We start from the raw sequence: 20927 nt of genomic DNA on the forward strand, positions 1-20927 counted from the left end.
AATTGCTATGGCAAAGGAAACATTCTGATTTAAGATTTTTCTATTTTTATATACCTGCTTCTGTTGGAATAGCAACTAACTACACATTGTAAAGTTTTATCAGCATATATACACTTGTATGTTGATTTATGTATGTAAAGCTCTGTCATATGTTGGTTACTTGCAGTTCTCACAGCCCAAGGACCTGGCATTGGCCAGGCATTTGAGACAATTGCCATTTTAAACGTGAAAGGCATGTCCCATCTTTGTGAACATCTTTTCCGGCCGAGCATTTTGCATGTAAGAAGGTATTTCATTTTTTTCCTCTTGGCGTGATAGAATGAAACAATAGGTTTTCGTCTCGTTCATTGATCAAAAGGAAACGCTTGTCATAGTTACGTTCCACCATCTAAAGTTGAGTGAAGCATCAGTTGAACCCTCTCGATAAAGGTATAGATTTGGTTTGTGTTTTCTACCACGTCAACTACGACTATGTAGCTGATGATAGTCTCACCTCTTCAACACCTTGATTGTGAACGTTCTTTTTCTTTTCTTTTTTATGTTCTAGGTTTTTCTGGTGACGCAAGCATGCTACCAAAGGTTCCAATCGCCATCATACCGCTAGCTGGATATCAAAGTTCAAACTTGTTCGTCATGTTCCAGGGAACGACCATTATCAAGATGAAACAGAAATGTGACGAACAGTCGAACACAGCGTCAAGTTCCAAGGCCGACTGAATGTCATTAATGACCAGAAAAGTATACAATTCTCAGTAAGTGTTTATTCAATTAGAATGCCTAATCCCAAGCAGGTTATGGAGTTTGTGTGACTGTCGATGGCGAATGAAATGTGAAAGAAAACGTCGCTCATTCGCCGATTTCTTTGTCGCTGTCTCTTTTTTTTATTCTGTGGCCCATCATCTTTATCAGCTAATCAGTCAGTTTGAGGAGCGAAAGCGGCGAAGGGAAAAAAATGTTGAAGGGCGTTGCATCCGGCTGATACACATACGCTCTTTCATCCTTTCATTTCCCCTCCCCTTTTTTCTCCAACCAGATTGTGGGTCCTACATGGCCATAAATACCAGTTTCCGCTCCTAAGGGCCGGACTAACAAAGATGCTAAAGAATAACTCCGATAAGAGAAACAAATGAGTCGCCCTCGATGTGCAATAGCTACTGTTCATTTTTATTTGTAATTTTTGTCTTTTTCGGGGTGGACTTGGGCGTTAGTGTGCAAGTCCGGATGATATGAGTCGAATCAGTGGCTTGGAAATCATCGTCCAAAGTGTCCCACATTGTCCTCACCTAAAGCTGTTGATTTGTGCATCGTTGTTTGATTTGTTTGTTTTGTTTATTTCGTTACACGCGCCATTTATTGTTTATTTTATTCTTGACAACAAACAACGAGAAGATGGTGGCTAGAAGAAATAGGATATATCCAATCCTCTTGCTGATCATCCTCATCGTCGCAATCAGCGGAGCCTATTCCCAACAATCCGGTAATGACACGATGTGTTTGAATTTTTTAATTCTGACATTGTTTCACTCATCTTTGTTTGCAAATTCATCCAGGTCGCAACAAAAACGGTCGAGAGGCTTGCTCCAGAGTTGTGCTGAAAAATGGCAAAACCAAGTTGCGTTCCGGTGGCCGCGTCGTGAAATTCAACTGCAATAGGGAGTACGTGCTGGTCGGTGAAAGTACGTCGACATGTCTGCTTGGCGAGTGGACATCGGAACCTCCTGTCTGTGCTAGTAAGTATAGTGGCCTCTTTCTCCAAATACCGCATGTATTACAGTAGAACTAGTAGATGAAGTTTCTTTTTATTAAGTGTACAACAGCAGGGCCAGTATGTCTTTCCTCTCTATATTCTCCTCTGTATATTGGCACACTCAGTAATCCAGGTCGAATCATTGACTTTTTACGATTCCCATTTCAAAGGCGACGGTCATCGTAAATTGATCCGGGTTGCTGAACCGTTTTTTTTTTTTATTTATTTTTTTTTATTATTATTTTTTTTTTATTTTTTTTTCTTGTTGTTGATGTTGTATGAGGGAAAGGGTTTCTCCGGGTTTAAAGTTGGCCAGCAAAAATGTAGCTGTGCGCCAGCGGATGATCATTTGTCTCCATATAGAAGGCAGCCCTCTTTTCTTTTGTCCAACGTTCGCATCAGTTCCAACAACCGAGCACAAGTAACAACCGCCTACGTGAAAAGAAGAAAAAAAGAGAGAGAAAAGAAAGTAGCTCTGATAAAAGGAAAAAAAAAAAAAAAAAAATTAGAGCTCCATGTGCATGGAGTGAGTGAACAGTTTGAACAGTTGGGCCACCGTTTCCCCTTTTGTTTATTTTATCGATTGAAATGGAAAATACGGTAGACCTAGCAAAGTACACGAAGATGAAATACGACCGGCTGGAAATTGGATCCCTGCAGCACATTTTTAAAAAGATGAAAAGAAGTCGCTGGATCGGTCCGTTGGGCTATAATATCTCACGTAGACGGTCTGGTCGTCATTGGATTATTAGCTGGGCTCGTGATTTATCTAAAGTTGACGTAGATCACGTCTTCTACGCTCTTATTTGGATTTTTGTATTTCCAAATGAAAACTTTTGTTCATTTATGTGCACGCAATTGATTTACTTATTTTTTTCTGCGTAGCTAAAGGTTGCCCGAGCATTCCGCCACCTCCATCAGGTCGTTTCATCGCCAGCAACGGCGGTGCCGTTATGAGGCTGGAATGCAATCCAGGGTACAGGCCATCCCATTCGCCCATGATCTACTGCGTCGACAGATTCGATTGGAATGGAACAGCTCCCATTTGCCAAGGTCAGTCGTCTGCTTTTTTTTGTTTTGTTTTGTTTTTTGTGTTGATGGAGCTTGTTAGTTGTTATATCCAACAAGAGATGGCGTGGTAGTAGGAGAAAAATACGTCAAAATCGTAGCGTGGCCATGGACAATCGATCTTGAATTCTCAATGTCTTCCTTCTCTTAACCGGATCTTAGTTGCCTCTAACTTATTGTAATTCTACCGAGCGTTGCCGAATTCCTGCCTGTGTGTAAGTTTGGTAAGGCCTGCGTCATCTATAAAGCAATCACTTCCATAAGATGGCCGGTGGGGTAGGGCAAGAGCAGGAGCAATTTGTGTGGCGGATGAGTGACTTTGTGATTTGGTTTTGGAGGTCGACTTGACAGTACAATTTTCTGACGTGATTTTTCTTATTTATTTAGCCAGCGGAGTGCAGCAGTCGGCGACGCGGTGCGACTTTGAGAGTGACGACCTTTGCGGATGGGTGCAGGACACGAGAACGGACGAGTTTGACTGGACGTGGCAAAACTACGGAACGCCGTCGCTTCACCTAGGAACCGGCCCGTCTTTCGATCACACCCTAGGACAAGGAAAAGCTGGTCAGTACGATCTTCTAACGTGACCCTTTGCCAAGTTCCTTGTCTTCGATGATCTATCGTTCGACTCTTTGAGCGACAAAGCATTCGAAATCGGAGAAGGGGGTTAGGTATGAAAGGTCCACCGCGTTGGCAGCGAACAACTGAAAACTGCTGACGCTTCTTCACAGCCCATTAAGAGCAAACGATGGAAACGGGGAGGGGGAGGGGACGAATCTGGAGGATCGCCTTTCTCTCATCATTTCTTTCATCAAAGAAATGCAGTTTGTATCGATGAGGTTGTTATAGAAAGATCTTATGCATATCCTCACTATATGGCACAATTCGTTTTCCCCTGGAATTCGAACGTGAACAAGTTCGTCTGCGTATGCAAATGACAGTCGGGATCTATGGGCTGAAGTTGCGAGAGAACGGGGGTGTCTATTAAAGTTGCATTCCGCTCTAAGAATACCAACACGCGCGCGTGAGCATTGTGTAATATAAACCCCGACTGTAGTGCTATTTTGCATTGAAAGAGGATCGCGAATCAAGTGGGAGGACAAGTCAGATTTTCTGTAAGTTAGAAAAGAGCATTTCTATTTTATTCGTCCCTTTGAAGAGAAAAAGGGTAGTAGAAGTAGTAGAAGAAGTAGTAGACAGGTTCAATGGAAACACGTCGTTACTCCTTTCCACCCTTCTAATGTATGGTATTTGTAAGATTGCAACGGCCTGCATGCCACGTAACTGTAAATGCTGCTTAAATTTGGGGGGGGGGATTAAAAGTTCTATTCAACTTATGCCCTTTGCGATTGATAAATATTGTTTTGAAGATGGAAAAATAAATAATAAATAAGGAGCAACATTAGGGGGGAAATGGTGAAACGACCGTATACGCGTTGCAACTTGTGCCTAGCATATCAGGAGGGACTACTTTATCAGCCAATAGGAGAAGACACGTGCATCCAAAGCGATACTTTAGGCCTATATACACATTTCTGTCACCGGATAAAATCATTTTCTGACTTGTTTTTTTATTTTTATTTTCGTGTTAGGTCATTATCTATTCATCGAGTCTTCCAGTCCGCGTATATTAAATGACACGGCTCGTCTCTTCTCGCCCGTTTACGGAGCCCCTGAATCGTCAACCATCGCCGACGAAGGAGTTTGTTTCACATTCTGGTTCCACATGTACGGCAGCACAACTGGTGAGTGTTCATTCATCCCAAATAATCTCTTACCTATAAGTCTGTCTCTCTTTCGGGAATTATTATTTTATTCTTGGTTTTCTTTCGCTAAACGGCGCGCCATTGTGCGTTTGGACATTGTCTGCTATCGGGTATTTATGACGCTAGAATGGCCAAAGCAGATGAATGATGTTGAGCCAATGTAGGGATCAGAATCACGAAAAAACTCGTATATTAACTGTATATGCTGTATATTTTGCTTTAAAGTTATTTCATCCGTTTTGCGCGTTACCATCATCCATACTTTTATTTATTTATTTTGTTCTATTTTTTTATCGACTCGACTGCGAGGAGATATTTGGCGAAAGAGGCAATGTTGATACAGGGCGTAGTCTGTATAAATAGTACGGCTATACTGTCCGTCTGTAATAAAATATGGCGGATATTGCGACTCGGGTTTTCAATTTTTCTCTCTCTCTCTCCCGTGTCTGGTGCATCATCGCAACGGTTCCCTTTTTTTTTTCGTTTTTTTTTCTTATTATTTATTTGACGGTGACGTCCTTCTTATTTCGATGGGCAAGCACTTGAGGATTCAACACTGCGGATGGGTAGTGCAAAGTCCGGCTTATTGACACATCGGGTGCTGCTGACTGGAAAGAAAGTGGAAACGGGGCGGCGGGAATAGAAAAAGAAAAGCGGGTCAGTCTAGAGTTTTCATCTCATTCCAGCCGAATGGCCGCACTGTCGTGTTATCGAAAGTGTTTTTCTCGATTATTTGTTGACTGACTGGTTTGATCGATCGGCGATGCGGTGACGCAATGGCATGTGCGTATATGCAGCGCAGAATGGACGTCAAAGACACTGTCGATTGTTGGTGTAAGAGATGGCCCCTATTCCTATCGTTTCTTGAACATGCAGGCCCTGCTGCCATCGAATGAATGCAAAGCATTGGCTTTTTTCATTTTCTATTTACGTGTCATTTGGCAACGTAAAAACGATCGCCAAACACAACTGGGCATTATTGGTCCCTTATTTTGGACATGATTTCTGTTTTTTGTTTTTTGTTTTTTGTTTTGTTTTTTCTGAACGATATCGTGGTTTTTACTATTTGTCTTGCTCAGGCAGTCGTAATTGAATTTCGCTTAGAACACCGGCCGTTCCAGCCCACATCCCGTTTTTTTTTCTTTCTCTTTCCATCGCTCTTCCTTTATTTGTTTTTGTTTCTTTTCTTTTATAAAAAAAAAAAAACCAGAAGAAAAATAATCATCTTGAAAGAGGAAACAAGCAATTGTTTTCTTTTGGCGATGCGTCATCGTGTGTTCTTGTTCTTTCTTTAGCGGATAATTCCCATCGAAAGTTTTTAGGCGGCGAGCGCAAAGTTTTCCTTTTTCTTATTTCCTTTTGCCGTTCGGCTGCGAGACGTGCTTTCTATTTCGTATTCTCTTGATTCGATTTCACCTTGTTGGGTTCTACGTGTTTCTCTTTACCGTTTGTTGTTTGTATTTTGTCTCGTCCGTCGGCGGGATAATTTTTTTCTTTTCCCCCGTTGTACCGTACAACCTCTGAGAGGAATGTTTTGTTTTTGTTTTTTCTGCTGAATCAGCGACCTCTACCCAATTGCCGATTGTTTGAATTCATCCAATTGAATTTTTATTTCTCCTTCTTTTTCTTCTTCTCCTTAAATTCCTTCCCCTTTTTTAAAAAAAAACGAATCCTTCGCAATTGGACAGTCTTCATTTCCAAAAGTTATTCCCAACTTTCTAGTTTTTCTTCCCTTTCTGTTAGCCCGCAACGGGTAGGCTATTACATGCATTCTCTATCGTTCAGTATGTGTATTTAGAGACACACGTAGTGTAGGTGTATAGAGTATAGGGAAGGAAAGAGGCAGCTGAGATGAGCTTTAATGCCCCGGTGACGTCTTAGATGAGATGAGAAGACTCTTGCGAATCGCATCAGGCACGTTCGCCTGCCGGGATCAACATTTGAACCGTGTATTATTATTTTTCCTTATTATTCGAAAAAGACGTAAATGATACAATACCAGGAAAAGAATTTTTTTAAGTAAAAAAAACAAACAAAACAAGAGTGTGTCATTGGTTTCGTGTGCGTGTGTGTGACATGAAAAAGAAATGAACGGTGAGGCAGCAGCTGTTTCACTTCTATCGGCTTCTTGCATAATTCATTTTTGATTGGTTCGATAGCTCTGCACGTCAACTTCTAATACCATCCAGGCATCCAGCAGCTGCTGCTGGGATGCGCTCGCTCGTCGTCTGCATACAAGCACGCAAACATTTGCCAGTTGTATAGATGAGGTTGCAAACTACACGTGTCAAGGGTGGCGAATGGCATGCGCATCACATTCATCTGTTTCTCAGTTTGTTTAGTATAGGGCGAAACGCTGCGCCATCGAGCATGAAATCTCGCTCACTATTTAATAGTTCGTCTTTACTTGATGAATGCATCAACTAGTAATTACGCTATCGCCATTTCATCGTTGGCCGATTCCAAATTTGAAAAGCTTCCAACTTTTGTCATCCATCTTTTACGGGGTTTTGGTTTGAAGGGACTTGGTGAGTGACGAGTGAAAAATAGATCCCGATCGATTTATTTGATGTTTGCATTTAACGTTGCGCGAAAATATGCTGCAATGGCTCGCGTGTAGAGTGTCAACGACGACTGTCCAGGTTGTCAAATCGCTAGTCGTCCCTTCTATCGCGATTTTTCTTACGTGTTCACTTGCTGTCTGTCTGAATCCATTTCTGAATAGCGATTCAAATGCTTTTTCGATGCGAAAATCAATGTCCGTCGCCTGCCTTCGTTTTTTTCCTTTTGCTGGCCCTGTGCGAGGGTCAGCTGCACAGGGCCTGCATTTGACTTATTCGGCTCCTTTGTCTTGCCTGTTTCTTTTTGCGTTGATGCTGCTAGCCAACAGAGCCGAATGAATCTCAGTCGAGTTTCAGAGACGGCGCTCTCGATCTCTTTAAATTCATGTATTACATACGGTCAAAACGGAGCGTCAATGTCGGAGCAAATCGTAGCTCATTACGTGGCCCCGTCGGCAAACCGATTGGCAATCCATAACTCTGGCAGGAGGTCGTATTTATGTAAGCAAACAATAATAGGGCTGTTTGTGTTGGATGCCGAATGTTTGCGTGCTATTGTTGCACTCGAATGTCCTTCATCAGTGGCTTCGTCTTCCATCGTCAAAGCCAAAGAGAGACGCGAGGATTAATGAGAAATGGCCGCTGCCGGATGATGTCTATTGCACTACATTTGTAGCTGCTGTATATATACGAGCTCTACTTTATAGCCTCTTGAACATTGGATCGCAAATGGGTACAACGTCTATAAAAACATTGGCAACTGATTATTTACGTCTTGCCTTCGTTCGCTTGTTTTTTTTTTTCAATAAAAAAAATTGTTTGGACCGTTTAATCAATCGCAAATGGGGCTCTGGAATTCCTGTTTGGCCACTTGTTTCGGTTTCGATCCACGTGTAAAAGAGCCTTCGGGTCGCGTAGGACAAGATCGCTGTCGCCATAAACTATGAGCTCTCGTTATTTTTTCTCTTTTCGCTTTGCCGAGCGGAATAAAACAAAGAGAATCTCGTCCGTTACGACCTTTATCGGATGTGATTGTGACAGATAGAGACCCTCTTCCTTCGTTATTAAGGTGTTCACTAATAATAATAAGCCGTTGCCCGATGTGCGTATCTTTTACGCGTGATTTCTTGTTATCATCTTGAAGCTTTATTTGGCCAACTTGTTTTTTTGTTTTTTTGTTTTTTTTTATGTCCTCTTTACGATTCGTATCGATCCGGTCTATTCGTATAATTAGCTTGCGCAGTAAATGGGACAAGACTAACGAAGTAATGAGAAAGTTGCATATAATAATCCTAATGGCGCAAATTGCGGACCTTTTCTTTCTTTCTTTTCTGGGTTACAATTAACATATTTGGGGCCCTGCCAACAGTGTCTTGGATTAGACCCGAGTTTCGTCAAAACATCAAAAAAATGTGGTTGATTTGATGGCAGGCGTGAAAAACTACCGTACGTATTTTCAAAACAAAACCATCGTCGCTTGAATGTTTGCTTGAACAAGCGTCGCTTAACGGTTGCGAGGTGCAAAGTCACTTGTTAGATATCAAACAAAAATTCTGCTTTGATCGGGGATGGAATTTTGAACAAAGCTGATGTTCTAGTCAAAACAATGACGCGTTCGATCTTTGTGTGCGCTATATGTTCTTCGCCGTTTTATCTCTGCTCCGTTTCTTCTTTTCATTGACCCAACTTTGTCTTTTTTTTTACATAGTACCTTAAGGAGGCTCCCCTGTTGTCGCTGTGTGTCAATTTTTTTGTTTCTCTGAAAACCGAAAACTGTGATGATGAGAAAAAAAAGAAGAGACTTGCCACCAAATGTTGAATCGTTTGCACCAACTTCAAACGGCTTATTTTTGTTTGTTTGTTTTTTAAAATCCCGATTTACGCCACTAGAGCAAAATGCGGAGCAAAAAAGAGAAAAAAAATTGACTTTTCGATGTTGGCATTTGTGTGTCTCGTTTATTATTCACTTGTTTTGTTTTGCCCCTCTTTTGTTGTGTTTGGATCGGCTTGGAACACAATCAGCGCAGGCAAAAATGGAACCGCTGGCTATTTACTTTAGCGGATGATGCGTAAGACACACACACACACATAAAGGAAAGAAGACGAGGAGATTGAACGTTTCGTGCTGTGCGCTCTATTTCTGTCCGTGTTTATCGTTTTTTTTTTCTTTTCTTTTCGCATTTATTGGATAGCAACAGACAGACGCGCTGGGTATTGGCGACAAGGAGAAACTTTTGATAGATATAGTGAGCGTTGCTGTCACTTTGATTTCTTCTCTTATCCAAAGGTTTGGCCGGCCCAGTATTTGGTAAACGGCCCACGCTTCGACGCTCATTCTTTTTTTTTTATTATTTTCCTTTTCCATCCATTTTTTTTTTGTTTTTTTGTTTTTTCTTTTTGTTTTTGAAAACGGAAAAAGCAGACAAGGCAATAAGAAATGGAAAGAGAATAAGAGAGAGAGAGGAATGATTGCACCCGTCCCGTATATTGCGCGATGGTGTAGTCGTCGTCGTCGTCTTTGGTCGTCCTAGTAGATTTACTATAGATATACGTAGCCGTAAATAGCATCGAGTTGCACCATCGTAAATCAGAGGCCTCCCGTTGTCGTTGCAGCTTTTTCTTGTTCCATTTCTCGCTGATCTCGTCCTTTCAGTAGATAGGAAGCGAAAAGATGGACGATAGATGGATGCAAGGGTCTACGAAATAGACGAGGCGATCCTTCCTCCTCCTGTTCGCTTGTTATATCGTATAGACGTCATTGCGTTCCGTCCGCTTCGGTCGTTTGTATTTTTCACGAGTATTACGCGCAGCCACGACAATTGTGCAACTGCGTGCCTTAAAGTCGAATGCGGTTATAATTTTTTTTTTTTTTTTAAGGGCCGGGATGAGTGACTCAAGAAAATAGGAAAAGAATCGAGTTCACTAGCAATCGTTTAGCGGTCATACAATTCACGCGGGAGCTGTTGCCACACGGCCGGAAAAATGGGCAAAGTGGCAGCACTGATTATGTAGGCTGTTCACACGCGCCAAATGGGCACGATGACGATGGACATGATTTGCTTAGCCTATAGGGACGTGGCCTCTTCCTTTGATCGAATCGGCAAAAGTGCCATGTTGAAAATGTCATCCTTCTTATTTCATTTATTTTAGCCAACTATCTGCGCTGTCGGTTTGACCAAATGAGCTGGCCAACTCTCGTGTTCGTTGCGCGGACACGAAGGAGGGGGGGGAAATTCCAGTCCATCACGTGAGGTAGTTAACGGAGCGGAATAATGTTCGTTTGTCGCTATACTCTTCTCCATCAGGCAAACCTCGGTGTAAATCTTCTAGTTTGGCCAGTTCTTCAATTCTGATTACAGTTTGGATTTTTTATCGTATCTGTTGATGAACGGCGGACGTACTTTTATTTATTTATTTTATTTATTTAATTCAACGGAAATAAGAAATCAACAAGGGGCCTTTTTTTCTTTTTCTTCTTCTTTTTCTTTTTGTTTGGCTTGTTAGGCAACTTTTCTTTAGCTGAAATTTGTCGTTTTCCAGTCGGGTAACGTCTGGGTACGTCCTTAATTTTTATAAATGTTACATGTCTTTTTTTCTTTCTTCTCTTTTCTTTGCCGAAATTGCAACATTTCAGACGCAGTTGTTCTCCTTCTTTCTCTGTCTCTCTCTCTTAACTCTCCTTTCTATATCCAACCATTAATGGAAACGGCCATACTGTCATGGTTTAGTTTATCCCTGAAATAACTGCCTTTTTCTTCTTCTTCTTCTTATCGTTGAAGAAACAAAATGCGACGCCCATAGACTCTGCTTTTTCGTGATACATGTCCCAGCTCAGCGATCGAGACGTCCAACATTGAGCAATAGCGGAACCAGCCCTACCCCCTTAAAAAAAAAAAACTAAAAACTAAAAAAAAGAGTAGATGATGTATAGCGAAAAGACAAAGCCTAGTAGCAATCCAAAGAAGAGCGCAGATTTTTTGAAAGGGCACAAAAGGACTATTGATTGTGTGACTTTCTCCTTTTCAAAGCGGTTCGTAGGTGCCAGTTGTAGAATATCAAAGTCCTTTTTGAGTGAGACGAACGACGGGCTGATGTGCATCATTGACGTATCAGGTACCCAAAGCGCATCTTGGCAGTCGCTGTGAAACGCTTCCGTTTCTTTTGTTCGACTTTAATTTTTTGGTTTTGTCTTTCGTTACCTCGTCAGGTGTGTTTTTCTCTTGCTCTCAAATCCTATCATCATCGCATACGTTGGCTTGAAATCTTTCATTTTAAAAATCTGTTGTGTGACATCAGCAGTTAAGGCAATCAGTTTTTCTAGCGAGGCTTTACTAATTGGTTCGCACGAGGATCAAAGAAGGCTTTGAATTGCCGTGAAAACGAAGAGGGGAAAGGTCGTGTCAAAAGTTATCTTCTATTATTTGCCAACGTTGCAAGTGATTCTGGAGAAAGATTTTCCTTTTTTCTTTCTTTTTCTCCTAAGAAAAGGACGGAAACCGGAATGAGACTGTGCGGATAACTAATTAAAGTGACATTGGCTGGCGACTCTGACACGAGTGGGGGGCTGACTAACTTTATGTTCTTCACTTTACCGTTGAACCCTCACGTTGAGCACGTCCTTCTGAAACGTCAGTTGATTTAACATTTAAGAAAATCTGTTTTAAGTGGGGGGCATCAAAAATAGGCAACGCCGCATTTATTTCGAACGCTATGTTAAGTAAAAAAATAAATAAATAAAATAGGTCGACACATGTATCGAAGCCACTTTCCAATTTGTTCTTCTTCCTCTCATCGTCCTTTTTTTTTATTATTATTATTTTTTCTATCGATTCTTTTCAATGTTTTGATTTTCTTTTCTTCGGCCCAATCCGCCTACAGCTCTGATCCAAATAAGCGGACGACGACTGTTGCCCACGAAAGACCCTCGAGTGCAGTCAACACGTGCTTAAATATCAAGTCGGATTGTGCTCACCTTTTTTTTTTTTTTTTCTCTTTTACGATTGGACGTTACAGCGCATTGGCGCGTCCTTCTCTTAATCCTAAAGATGAGAGGGGGCCATAGAAAGCGCGTGACAACTTGCTCCTCGGCTACTTTGCCCCCACCCTTAAATGGGCAAGATATTTTTTTCCCGCCCGTTTGTTGAAGGGCCCAGCGTGTTGTGTGGTCTCCTCCTCCTCCTCTGGCGGCCCCGTCTTTTGATTCTGTCCGACTTAACTCGATCGATCGGCTTCTCTGTAAACCTTCTCGAGCTTTTCTGGTTTCACGCAGACCCACATCTAGAAAACTGTACTCGTTTTTTGTTTTTGTTTTGTTTTGTTTGTTTTACTCGGCTTGTACTCGGTAGCAGTCGACGCATTATTTGAATGTCCATCAAGCAGGGCGTATGCAAATTGCGCCACAGTAAGGGCTTTATCGCTTTCAAGGGTCAGTTACGGATCTGATGGCGCTCACTCGGGTTAAACTCTGTTAGATGTTTGAAACAAACTTGGACAGTTTGGCAGTTGGCCATGGGCAGTGGGTAATAAGAGAGCGTGGAACAAAAAAGAAAAGAGAAACTGTTTCGTTTGCCCAGCTTTGCACTTGTTTGGATGACGCCCAGCGCATTAACAAGAAATTTCACTTGCAAAATTGAATTTGCTTTTTGCCTGTGAACAACGACGCCGCAACACGCAGAACCTTAAGCGCACACAATTTCTTAGAGTAAAAACGAAGGATTCCATCGTCTTGACGCACTTTTGCACGCGCGTTCGCTCAACTAGTACAAAATATAGCCGAATACAAATAAGAGCAAAGCGCTATTTCCTCTTCTTCTTCGTTCGCGATATGTGCATATCGCATTTAGATTTTGCAACAGCCGCCCTTCGACTTGGTACGTTTTGAACGATAAATAGGGGCGTGGCATCTTTCTTTTTGATTTGTTTTCGCTTGTGTGCATGTCGACAGTTGATGACGCGTCTATAGCAGAAGATATTGTCCATCTTGCGCTAAAGGTAGAGGACCGTGACACGCAACGGCGCACTCCAGAGGAAAGCATAACCAGAAAAATGTCGAATGTAACTGGCCAACTTGTGCATGTCCTTTGCCATATTATTATGTTTGTGCCACTATTATGAAAGAGGCATGCAATCGTATACGGTAGGTGTGGCCTTCTTTTTTGAAAGCGTATCAACGGAAAAGGTCGTTACATTCATTGTAGCTCATTTTCGACATTAGCACGCGCACCAGCTATAAGAACGGGGTGTAAAAATTCAAAAGTCATAGAGAACGGAGACGGGAATTAGGGTTTCTGCTGATTGAGATGAAAGAGTCTCAAAGCGCTTCATTATCGTTGAATTATGATTATTATCATTATTATTTTTTGTAAGCCTGGGCTTTTGACGCCATTGGTGGTAGGTGGCGGAAAAGACGGTCGTGTTGCTAGAGATGTTGCCATCGCAGCATCATCTCTTCGTCCGGATGTCATTAAAAAAAAAAAAGAATCGGCAGAGAGATGAGAGGAGGGAAAAACAAAAAGAAAAGAAAGTTGTACGACGGTTGGCCGAGTTGATTTTGGCAACGAGTCCGCAAGAACAACGAGCCAATTTATTGGGATCCCGTTAGAATATAATCACGTCTTCTTTTCTTTTTTCTATCTCTCTCTCTCTTCCCATTGGTGTCATTTTTGTGGTGGTCGAGCCAAGCCACTCTCGGATCCTTTCATCTTTTCTTTTATTACTTCCTCTTTCTTTTCTTTTTTCTTTCTTTCTTTTTAAAAATTATTTTATTATTTTTTTTTTGTTTCAATTTTTTTATTTGTTCCTTTTTTTTTTTTCACGGATTGTTTCAACTGGGACTGTGCGTGCTGTACGTAATCGATGAGGACCCAGCAACGGGACTACCAGGATAGACCCAATCGAAGCTCTACTTTCAATATGTTTCTACCCTGTGCTCTTTTGATTTGATTGGATTTTTCTACCACCGATCGCTATCCAATTATCTTTGGTAGATGTTTCAGATGCAACTGCGGGATTCTGGGAGGCGAGCCAGATCTCCCCATCGAATCCATTCGTTCGTCGTGTGGGCGTATGCGTTATCTAGAAAACATCCAACGGAGATTTTAGAAGGGGAAAAAAGGGAGATTTCCTAAAGGCTTGTTCGGGTAGATTGACTGTTGTTCTATTACCCAACATGATCATCAATTGTGTGTGTGTTGCGTGTCAGTTACGAATCGGAATAATAGATTTTTATAGGGCCTTTGATTCCTCAAGTCAATGCGGATGATGGATAAGCCCCCGGGCTATCTTTTGTTCTCTGCGCTTCTTTGTTTTTTGAGAAGAACAAACCCCCCGCATTCTTTTGTCGATCACAGTTGAATATAAAGGTAATAATGTGGATCTAATATTCGAAAGCGCAATGCAGAGTTCCGGTGCGCTTTGATGAATGGGGTACAACCGCAACAACTGGAATCGTTTTTTGTTTTTGTTTTTGTTGGCAATCCATCCGCAGTGGATGTAAATTAGACTGGCAAGCTGGGATCATATCGCCATGACGAGAAAATCTACACAAAATAATCAAGGCCCAATTGAAAAGACAATTGAATTGCGGATTGAACCGTAGGCCACTGGCACTCAATCCATTCGTCCCATCAGTTGGGGCGTCTTGTTGCCATCTTAATTATTTCCCTCGGCTTATTTACTTCATTGTACTCTCTCTCTCTGTGTGTGTGTGTTATCCAAATTCCGTTGGGCTACTACTCATCTAACCCCACCTTTGCCGAGTACACACTACTGCGTCTTCATTTGATTAAGCGCTTTCCGTAGGCTGAACGTGTAAAAGCTTTGATCTGCAAAGCGATCAGCGTTACATCGTCCGATAAGGTTGGTCGTGTAAGGAGCGCGGAGCTCCTAAATGCTATGTGATGTAGGGGCGGTATTTATTACAACTGTCCAGCATTAGATAGTGTGCGTCATTGTGTCGGGAATATTGAGTTAAAGCTGCAATTTGTGTTAGCCTTTCTCGCCCTGCCCGTTGGGGCTTTATTCTCATCTCGTTTGTTTTGTTCGAGCTGCTTGCCATTGGCTCGTACCGGCGCGCAGATGAAATGCAATAGTGTTAAGACACGTATCCTCGTTGTTCAGTCAAGGGAATTCTAAGGGCATGGATCCGATTGCCTTGTGATGCTAGATAGCTTGATGATGATAGAAATGTATGCGAGTTGCAAAATGCGTTTTTATTTCTTTTGATTGGATTTGATTTATTTGTAGGTCAGTTGAATGTGTACGTTAAACCAGAGAGCAAGAAAATGACGGAACTGAGACCAGCTTTTGTCCGGTCTGGAGATCAAGGTGATCAATGGAAACAAGGATACATTTCGCTGGACAGAGTCACGGAAAACTTCCAGGTAATAACTACCTAGACTCTAATAGCTTTGGCATTATGTTGGCCTTTTCCTCGTTCGTTGTTGATGTATGGCAGCAACGCTCCTATTATCCGCTGTCGCACAACAATAAATATTTTCTTTCAACATTCATTTCTATTTGTATATGTGTATGTGTGTGCGCGCCAGGTGGTCATTGAAGGAGTTCGTGGAAATGGGTACGTCGGCGATTCGGCCATTGACGACGTCCAGTTGGCCAAAGGTGAAGAATGCTTGGCTGCCCTTAAGCGCATGATGGCCGACACTGTCGTACCAGGTAAAACCCCGACACACACTTACCAATAAACAATTAAATGTTTTCTTTTTGGACAACACACAACTCCGTTTGTGAGCGCGGGGTTATGACGTTTGGCGAACTACAAATCACGTCCGGCTTTTCCTAACCGAACAAATTACCTTGGCCAGATACAAAACATGTGTAGCAAATCGTAATAGCCTGGATGATGAGGCTCATCCTAGTTTTTATTCATTTGTACCTTGTTAGTCAATCATCCAGACTGTGCAGTTTAAAATGCAAGTCCAGTATTGACAAAACTGCGTCGCATCGCCTTCCTTGCAGCAGAATTTCGTGTGAATTTTTTGTTTGTCGTTGGCCAGGAGGATCGACCGTTCAACCATCCAGTACGGTATCACCCAACGCTTCGTGCGCTTCTCGATGTTCCACGACGACGACGGATCAACAGCCGGAAAATTCCAATACAACGTCGTGGATTTGCGGCTGCAGCGACGATTGCCTTTTAAAAAATTCGTGCTGCTTCGACTACGCTGCCTTTTGTTTGACAGGTACTGGCCCCCATCATTTTCTTTTATTAGGACAACAACAACAACAGCAAAGGCCACCTTTGTTGTTGATTATGTTTCTCTTTTGTGTGTTGAATGGGGGGCAGGGGCAAGGGGAGGGAAGGGGGGGGGTGTCGACGTTGTCCTCCCCGCGCGTGATCTACGGCTGTTAAGCGGCCAGCCAGAGCCGACCAGGGCCACTTATAGTTTGGTCGATACTGTGTTGGCTTTGGCGCTGTTTCTACGGAGAGCTCTGTAATAGATATAGGGTCACTCGTTCACCTAATGATTCGGATTCTTTTGCGTCCAAGTCCCCGGACTCCCCGCCGCAGCGTGTGCAACCCAATGGCTGCAAATTTCGCTCTTCTTTATTTTCCTGATGAGCCGTAAGGGGAAGAAGAGCAACTGAATTTATTGGATTGGTTTCGGACCCCATTGCCATCGGCAGTTTGGCGCGTACCAATGGCGTCTGCTTCTTCTTCTTCTTTTTCTTTTTCTTCTTCTTCCGCTCCTCATGTGATGCTCAAGTGTTTTCTTTTCGTCTCTTATTTCCGGACCGATCTTCTTTCTTTTTTTCCCATCGCTTCCCGTATATTTTTCGTCTTCTCTCCCCCACCCCAAACTCGCTGTGGTTCCAGCAATAGCTTTTAAAAGAAATAAGGAGGATAGGAAAAAGAGATGCGCAAGATGACCAATGGACTATTGCAGTAGAACTCTAAACAATCTTGACTAGTCGCTTGTCTTGCTGCGTCTCACTCAGCGCCATTTTTATTTGTCGTCGTCGTCGTCGTTGTCGTCGTTGACTTGTTTGTTTTTGCCGCAAGAGCCAGTCTCCATGTCCTTCTTTTATTTTGGCGCGTATGCGTTGAATCACTCTGGCCACTTGTCCCGCTTTTCAAAAGGAAGGTGATTTGCGCACACGAGTGTCGGTGCCCAGTAGAGCGACGAGAGTGCCTGCACCAGCTGTTGTATATAAACGACACAGCAGCACGTCATGTATTTATGTGTCAGTTAGTTTGATGCATGTCTTTCTGCCCTCTTTTTTTTTCTTTTCTCTCGGCCCCATTTTTAAGCACCCGCCATTTTGAAGTGTTGTATAGCTACAAGCGCGCCCAGTGCCTACCTCTTGTCAGCCGTTCTGGACATTTGCCTATACGTTACTCTAACGTAACGTATAGGCAAATGAATCTCCCTTAAAGAATTAGTATTATTTATTTTTTATGATAGGCTCTTACAAGTCTTTTGTTTTGTTTTTTTTCGGTGCGTACAGTTGTTTGGGCTTTTAATAGGTTAAGCTACAATATGTCGCAGTCTGTTATTCATGTTCGGGGCTTAAGAAAGGGGGGCCAAGAATGATGGCCTGTGTGTTTGGAGGACGTTCATCAAACGGGGGGTGCGCCGGGCCTCTTTACTGCGCCGATTCACGTGTAGAGTTTGTCCCAATCCGAACCATTTTCAAAGAGGCAACGGTGAATGTCTTGCTCGTTTTTATTAGGTCGTAGCATTTGTCTCAATTGATTTGTGATCCTTGTCCCTTGTCTCTTTTCGTTCTTTGGTCCGTTTTGCCTCCCTCTCTCGTCTGACAACTGACCCAAACGATCGATGCTCTTCTGAAAAACAACAAAAACAAGGTCGGACTGAAACGTCGACAGCAAAGGCAACGACCGATAAGGACGGACGGCAATCGACTGTCACTACAACGGCCAGTCTATGGCAGACGACGACGACGACGCAACCAGCAATTACGTCATCGACCACTACGACCGCAGCGGCTGCCACTACTGTCTCTACGAGCACATTCCGTCCGCCAACTTCTGCAGCGTCGACAAGGACGACGAGCAGCGTGACTCCATCGACGACGATTGCGACCAGCACAAGCGCATTGACCACAACGACCGTTGCGCCGACGACTGATTCCTCTACGGTGACGATGAGCACGAGTTTAGAGCCGAGTTCGACCACGAGCCAAAGACCTACAACAACAACGATAAGGTCCTCTACGACATTGACGTCGACTATTCCCACGGTAACGAGGACGACAGTGGAGCCGTCCACCACGACGGCCATCAAACAGACGACTAGTAATCCCACGACGCCAACGACGACCATCTCGGCCGCTACTTTGCGGCCGACGATTGTTCCCACCACGACGACCGCGTCCACTTGGACAGTGACGCCGTCGTCTAGGCCCGACGACAACGACGACATCGGCAACAACGACGACGACGATGAGTCTATTAGTCACTGATGATCCTCCCCAAGGTAATAAAGTCTCTCGCTCAAACGGTCAATTATCGATCAACGTTGTGCCTTCTTTGTTCGAAAACGAGGCGGCTGTTTCTTCTTTTATATCTTTTAAACACAAGATTTCGTCATGCCAATAGAACGGAATTTGTCTACCATCCCCCCCATCCCCTCCCCCGTAATTAGGTAGTATAGTATATTGAGAGGCTTTATTAGATCCTCTGCTTTGGTTGTTGTTATTTTGAAAACATATGCCATCGTCGGGGCTCGCTAATGGTTACCTTTATATAACGAGATAACGAGAGAGAAAGAGAGAGAGTTAGCAAAAAAAAAGGACCGAAAGAGTTGTTAATTTATTCACCACGTCGTAGACTCTAATGCATGATCGTATAAAAGAGAATAGGTTGTTTTGGATTCAATTTTATTTTTCCAACACCGACAGTGGATCCATAAAATAGAAAAGGCTGCCGTGGGCTTGCGAATATTTTAGACTGAATAGTTGGAAGACTTTTAGGTGAAAGTGGCCAAGTACATTTTCGACAAAGGCCAAGTTTAGATGACGCAGCATCAACTCATTTGCATCTAATAAATAATTGTACGTGAAAAGATGGGATTTCGAGTCTCTCAAAGGATTGGCTGGCTGCACTTCTTTAGCTGCGTCGTAAAGGCCAATGAATTGCTTATTTAAATTCCACGAGAATTATGGTGATGAGACACGACTGTATAGAGAGGATAGCAAAGCCTCTTTTATTATTTTTGTTTTCAAAAACAAGATTATAGGCGACTCCGTGATGCTTTGCCAATTTTTTTTGAATTTCAATTTGTTTTTGTTTTTTTTGTTTTTTTGTTTGGTTTTTTGACGCAAAAATGGCCACGTACGTCAACGGATTCGGCCAACTTGTTGCCGCACGTTTTTTTTTTATCGATCGGCTCTCCTCGTCTACGACGCACGGCCTGCGCCGACATTTCCAATCATAGGCTGTTGCTCATTCTCATTAGAATCCGATTGCTGAGCGCTTGATATTTAAAAATGTATGACGAACTTGTCTTAGACGGACTGCAGGGCGATGACGACCAATCAGGCATCGCGGCAGATGATCCGTCGCCCAGCACCATCAACCAAACATCGTGGCCGACTTGGTTCACTGGCGCTGTTGCGGCCGCAGCCGTTGGCCTGGCCGTCCTGTTGATGGTGGGTGTCGCTGGCGCCGTGATGCGATCGCGTCGCGCCGTCGAGACGGCCGGCAACGGACGACGTTGTCGACGGATGCGCTCGAGCCAACAGGATCAGTTGGCCGAAGATTCGGACGTCCGCTACTTGCGGGACGAGGACGACGTCCAGCTCGACCTGACGGAAGCAACACCTTCGTCGAAATCGGCCGCTTCATCGCAGCGCCAGTTTGCCGACTTTGAACGGCTCTAAATCAATACTCTCTTCCACACTTCTTTTTCTTTTGTTTGTATTTGTCTTCTCCATATAAATATATGCACACGCTGTTGTTTTGTTTTGCTTTGTTTTTTTGGTGTTTTGACGAGGTCTACCAGCTCTCTCTATGGGCTGCACCATCTTCGGCCTTTTGTTTTCTTTTGAGAGAAATGCCTTTTGATCTTGTTTTTCCTTTAGTTTAGCCGTCATGACGTTTTAATTAAATAGAGGCTCTCTCTCTTTTGTAATATGCCTATATAACGTCAAAGTGATGATTTGCCGCCTTTTCACTGCATATTATTACGTGTGCTAATTCTTTTCTTTTTTTTCTTTTTTCTTAATACTAAACTATTGTAATAATATTGTGGAGGATCAATCCCCCACCCACACACACACCCATTTCAATATGAAATCATTTTTTTTTCTCTCTATACACAAGTGCCAGTCAATATTTGTCTTTTCTCCAGTCAGGGATAGACCGATCCTTTTCTTTATTTTTAGCCGTACACTTTGATTCGAAAGCGAGCGCACAGCGAGATGGACGACTACATGCGGTAGGTATTTTCAATTTGCGAAACTCGTAGTATGTAATCTGAATGTGAAAAAGAAAAAAGAAAAAAACTATTTTTACACGGACAACCCTGAAAACTTAGATCCGCGCATGTGTCGCTATAGATCCGACAGCCGCACCTCCTTGTTCTGTTGCTGTTGGCCATCTCTTTGATTCCCGTTTTTGGCTTTGTGATGCGCGTCACATGTTGTATATTCAGAATTTCAGATACGCAGTGTTGTCGCACACGTCACGTGCAAACCTAAACAAATGTATGACAAGGATGAGAGATTGCCGTCTCTACTGGAAAACGGGCCACCAAAACATTAACCGTCAGAAACGTTTTCCTTGATCTTCAGCTGTTTAGT

At 42.9% G+C, this 20927-nt stretch overlaps 1 protein-coding gene across 3 annotated transcripts; it reads left to right on the forward strand.

The window, feature by feature from the left end:
* The first annotated feature begins 171 nt into the window (after nt 1–171).
* Nucleotides 172–20458, forward strand: LOC116918819 (MAM and LDL-receptor class A domain-containing protein 1). 3 transcript variants are annotated; one of them, XM_045171297.1, is made up of 13 exons: nt 172–279; nt 359–429; nt 548–752; nt 1390–1477; nt 1551–1730; nt 2633–2800; nt 3203–3379; nt 4408–4560; nt 15387–15523; nt 15689–15815; nt 16157–16342; nt 17971–18601; nt 19636–19773. In XM_045171297.1, exons 4-12 carry the CDS (start codon nt 1390–1392, stop codon nt 18585–18587), a joined length of 1833 nt encoding a protein of 610 aa, XP_045027232.1. In that variant the 5' UTR covers nt 172–279; nt 359–429; nt 548–752; the 3' UTR covers nt 18588–18601; nt 19636–19773. The 3 variants fall into 3 exon arrangements, with proteins under 3 accessions (XP_045027232.1, XP_045027231.1, XP_045027233.1); XM_045171296.1 differs by lacking the exons at nt 172–279; nt 359–429; nt 548–752 and having other exon boundaries at nt 1107–1477; XM_045171298.1 differs by lacking the exons at nt 172–279; nt 359–429; nt 548–752; nt 17971–18601 and having other exon boundaries at nt 1112–1477; nt 19636–20458.
* Nucleotides 20459–20927: the final 469 nt, after the last annotated feature.

The sequence above is a fragment of the Daphnia magna genome, linkage group LG3 (genome assembly GCF_020631705.1).
Source record: "Daphnia magna isolate NIES linkage group LG3, ASM2063170v1.1, whole genome shotgun sequence".
Taxonomy (NCBI): domain Eukaryota; kingdom Metazoa; phylum Arthropoda; class Branchiopoda; order Diplostraca; family Daphniidae; genus Daphnia; species Daphnia magna.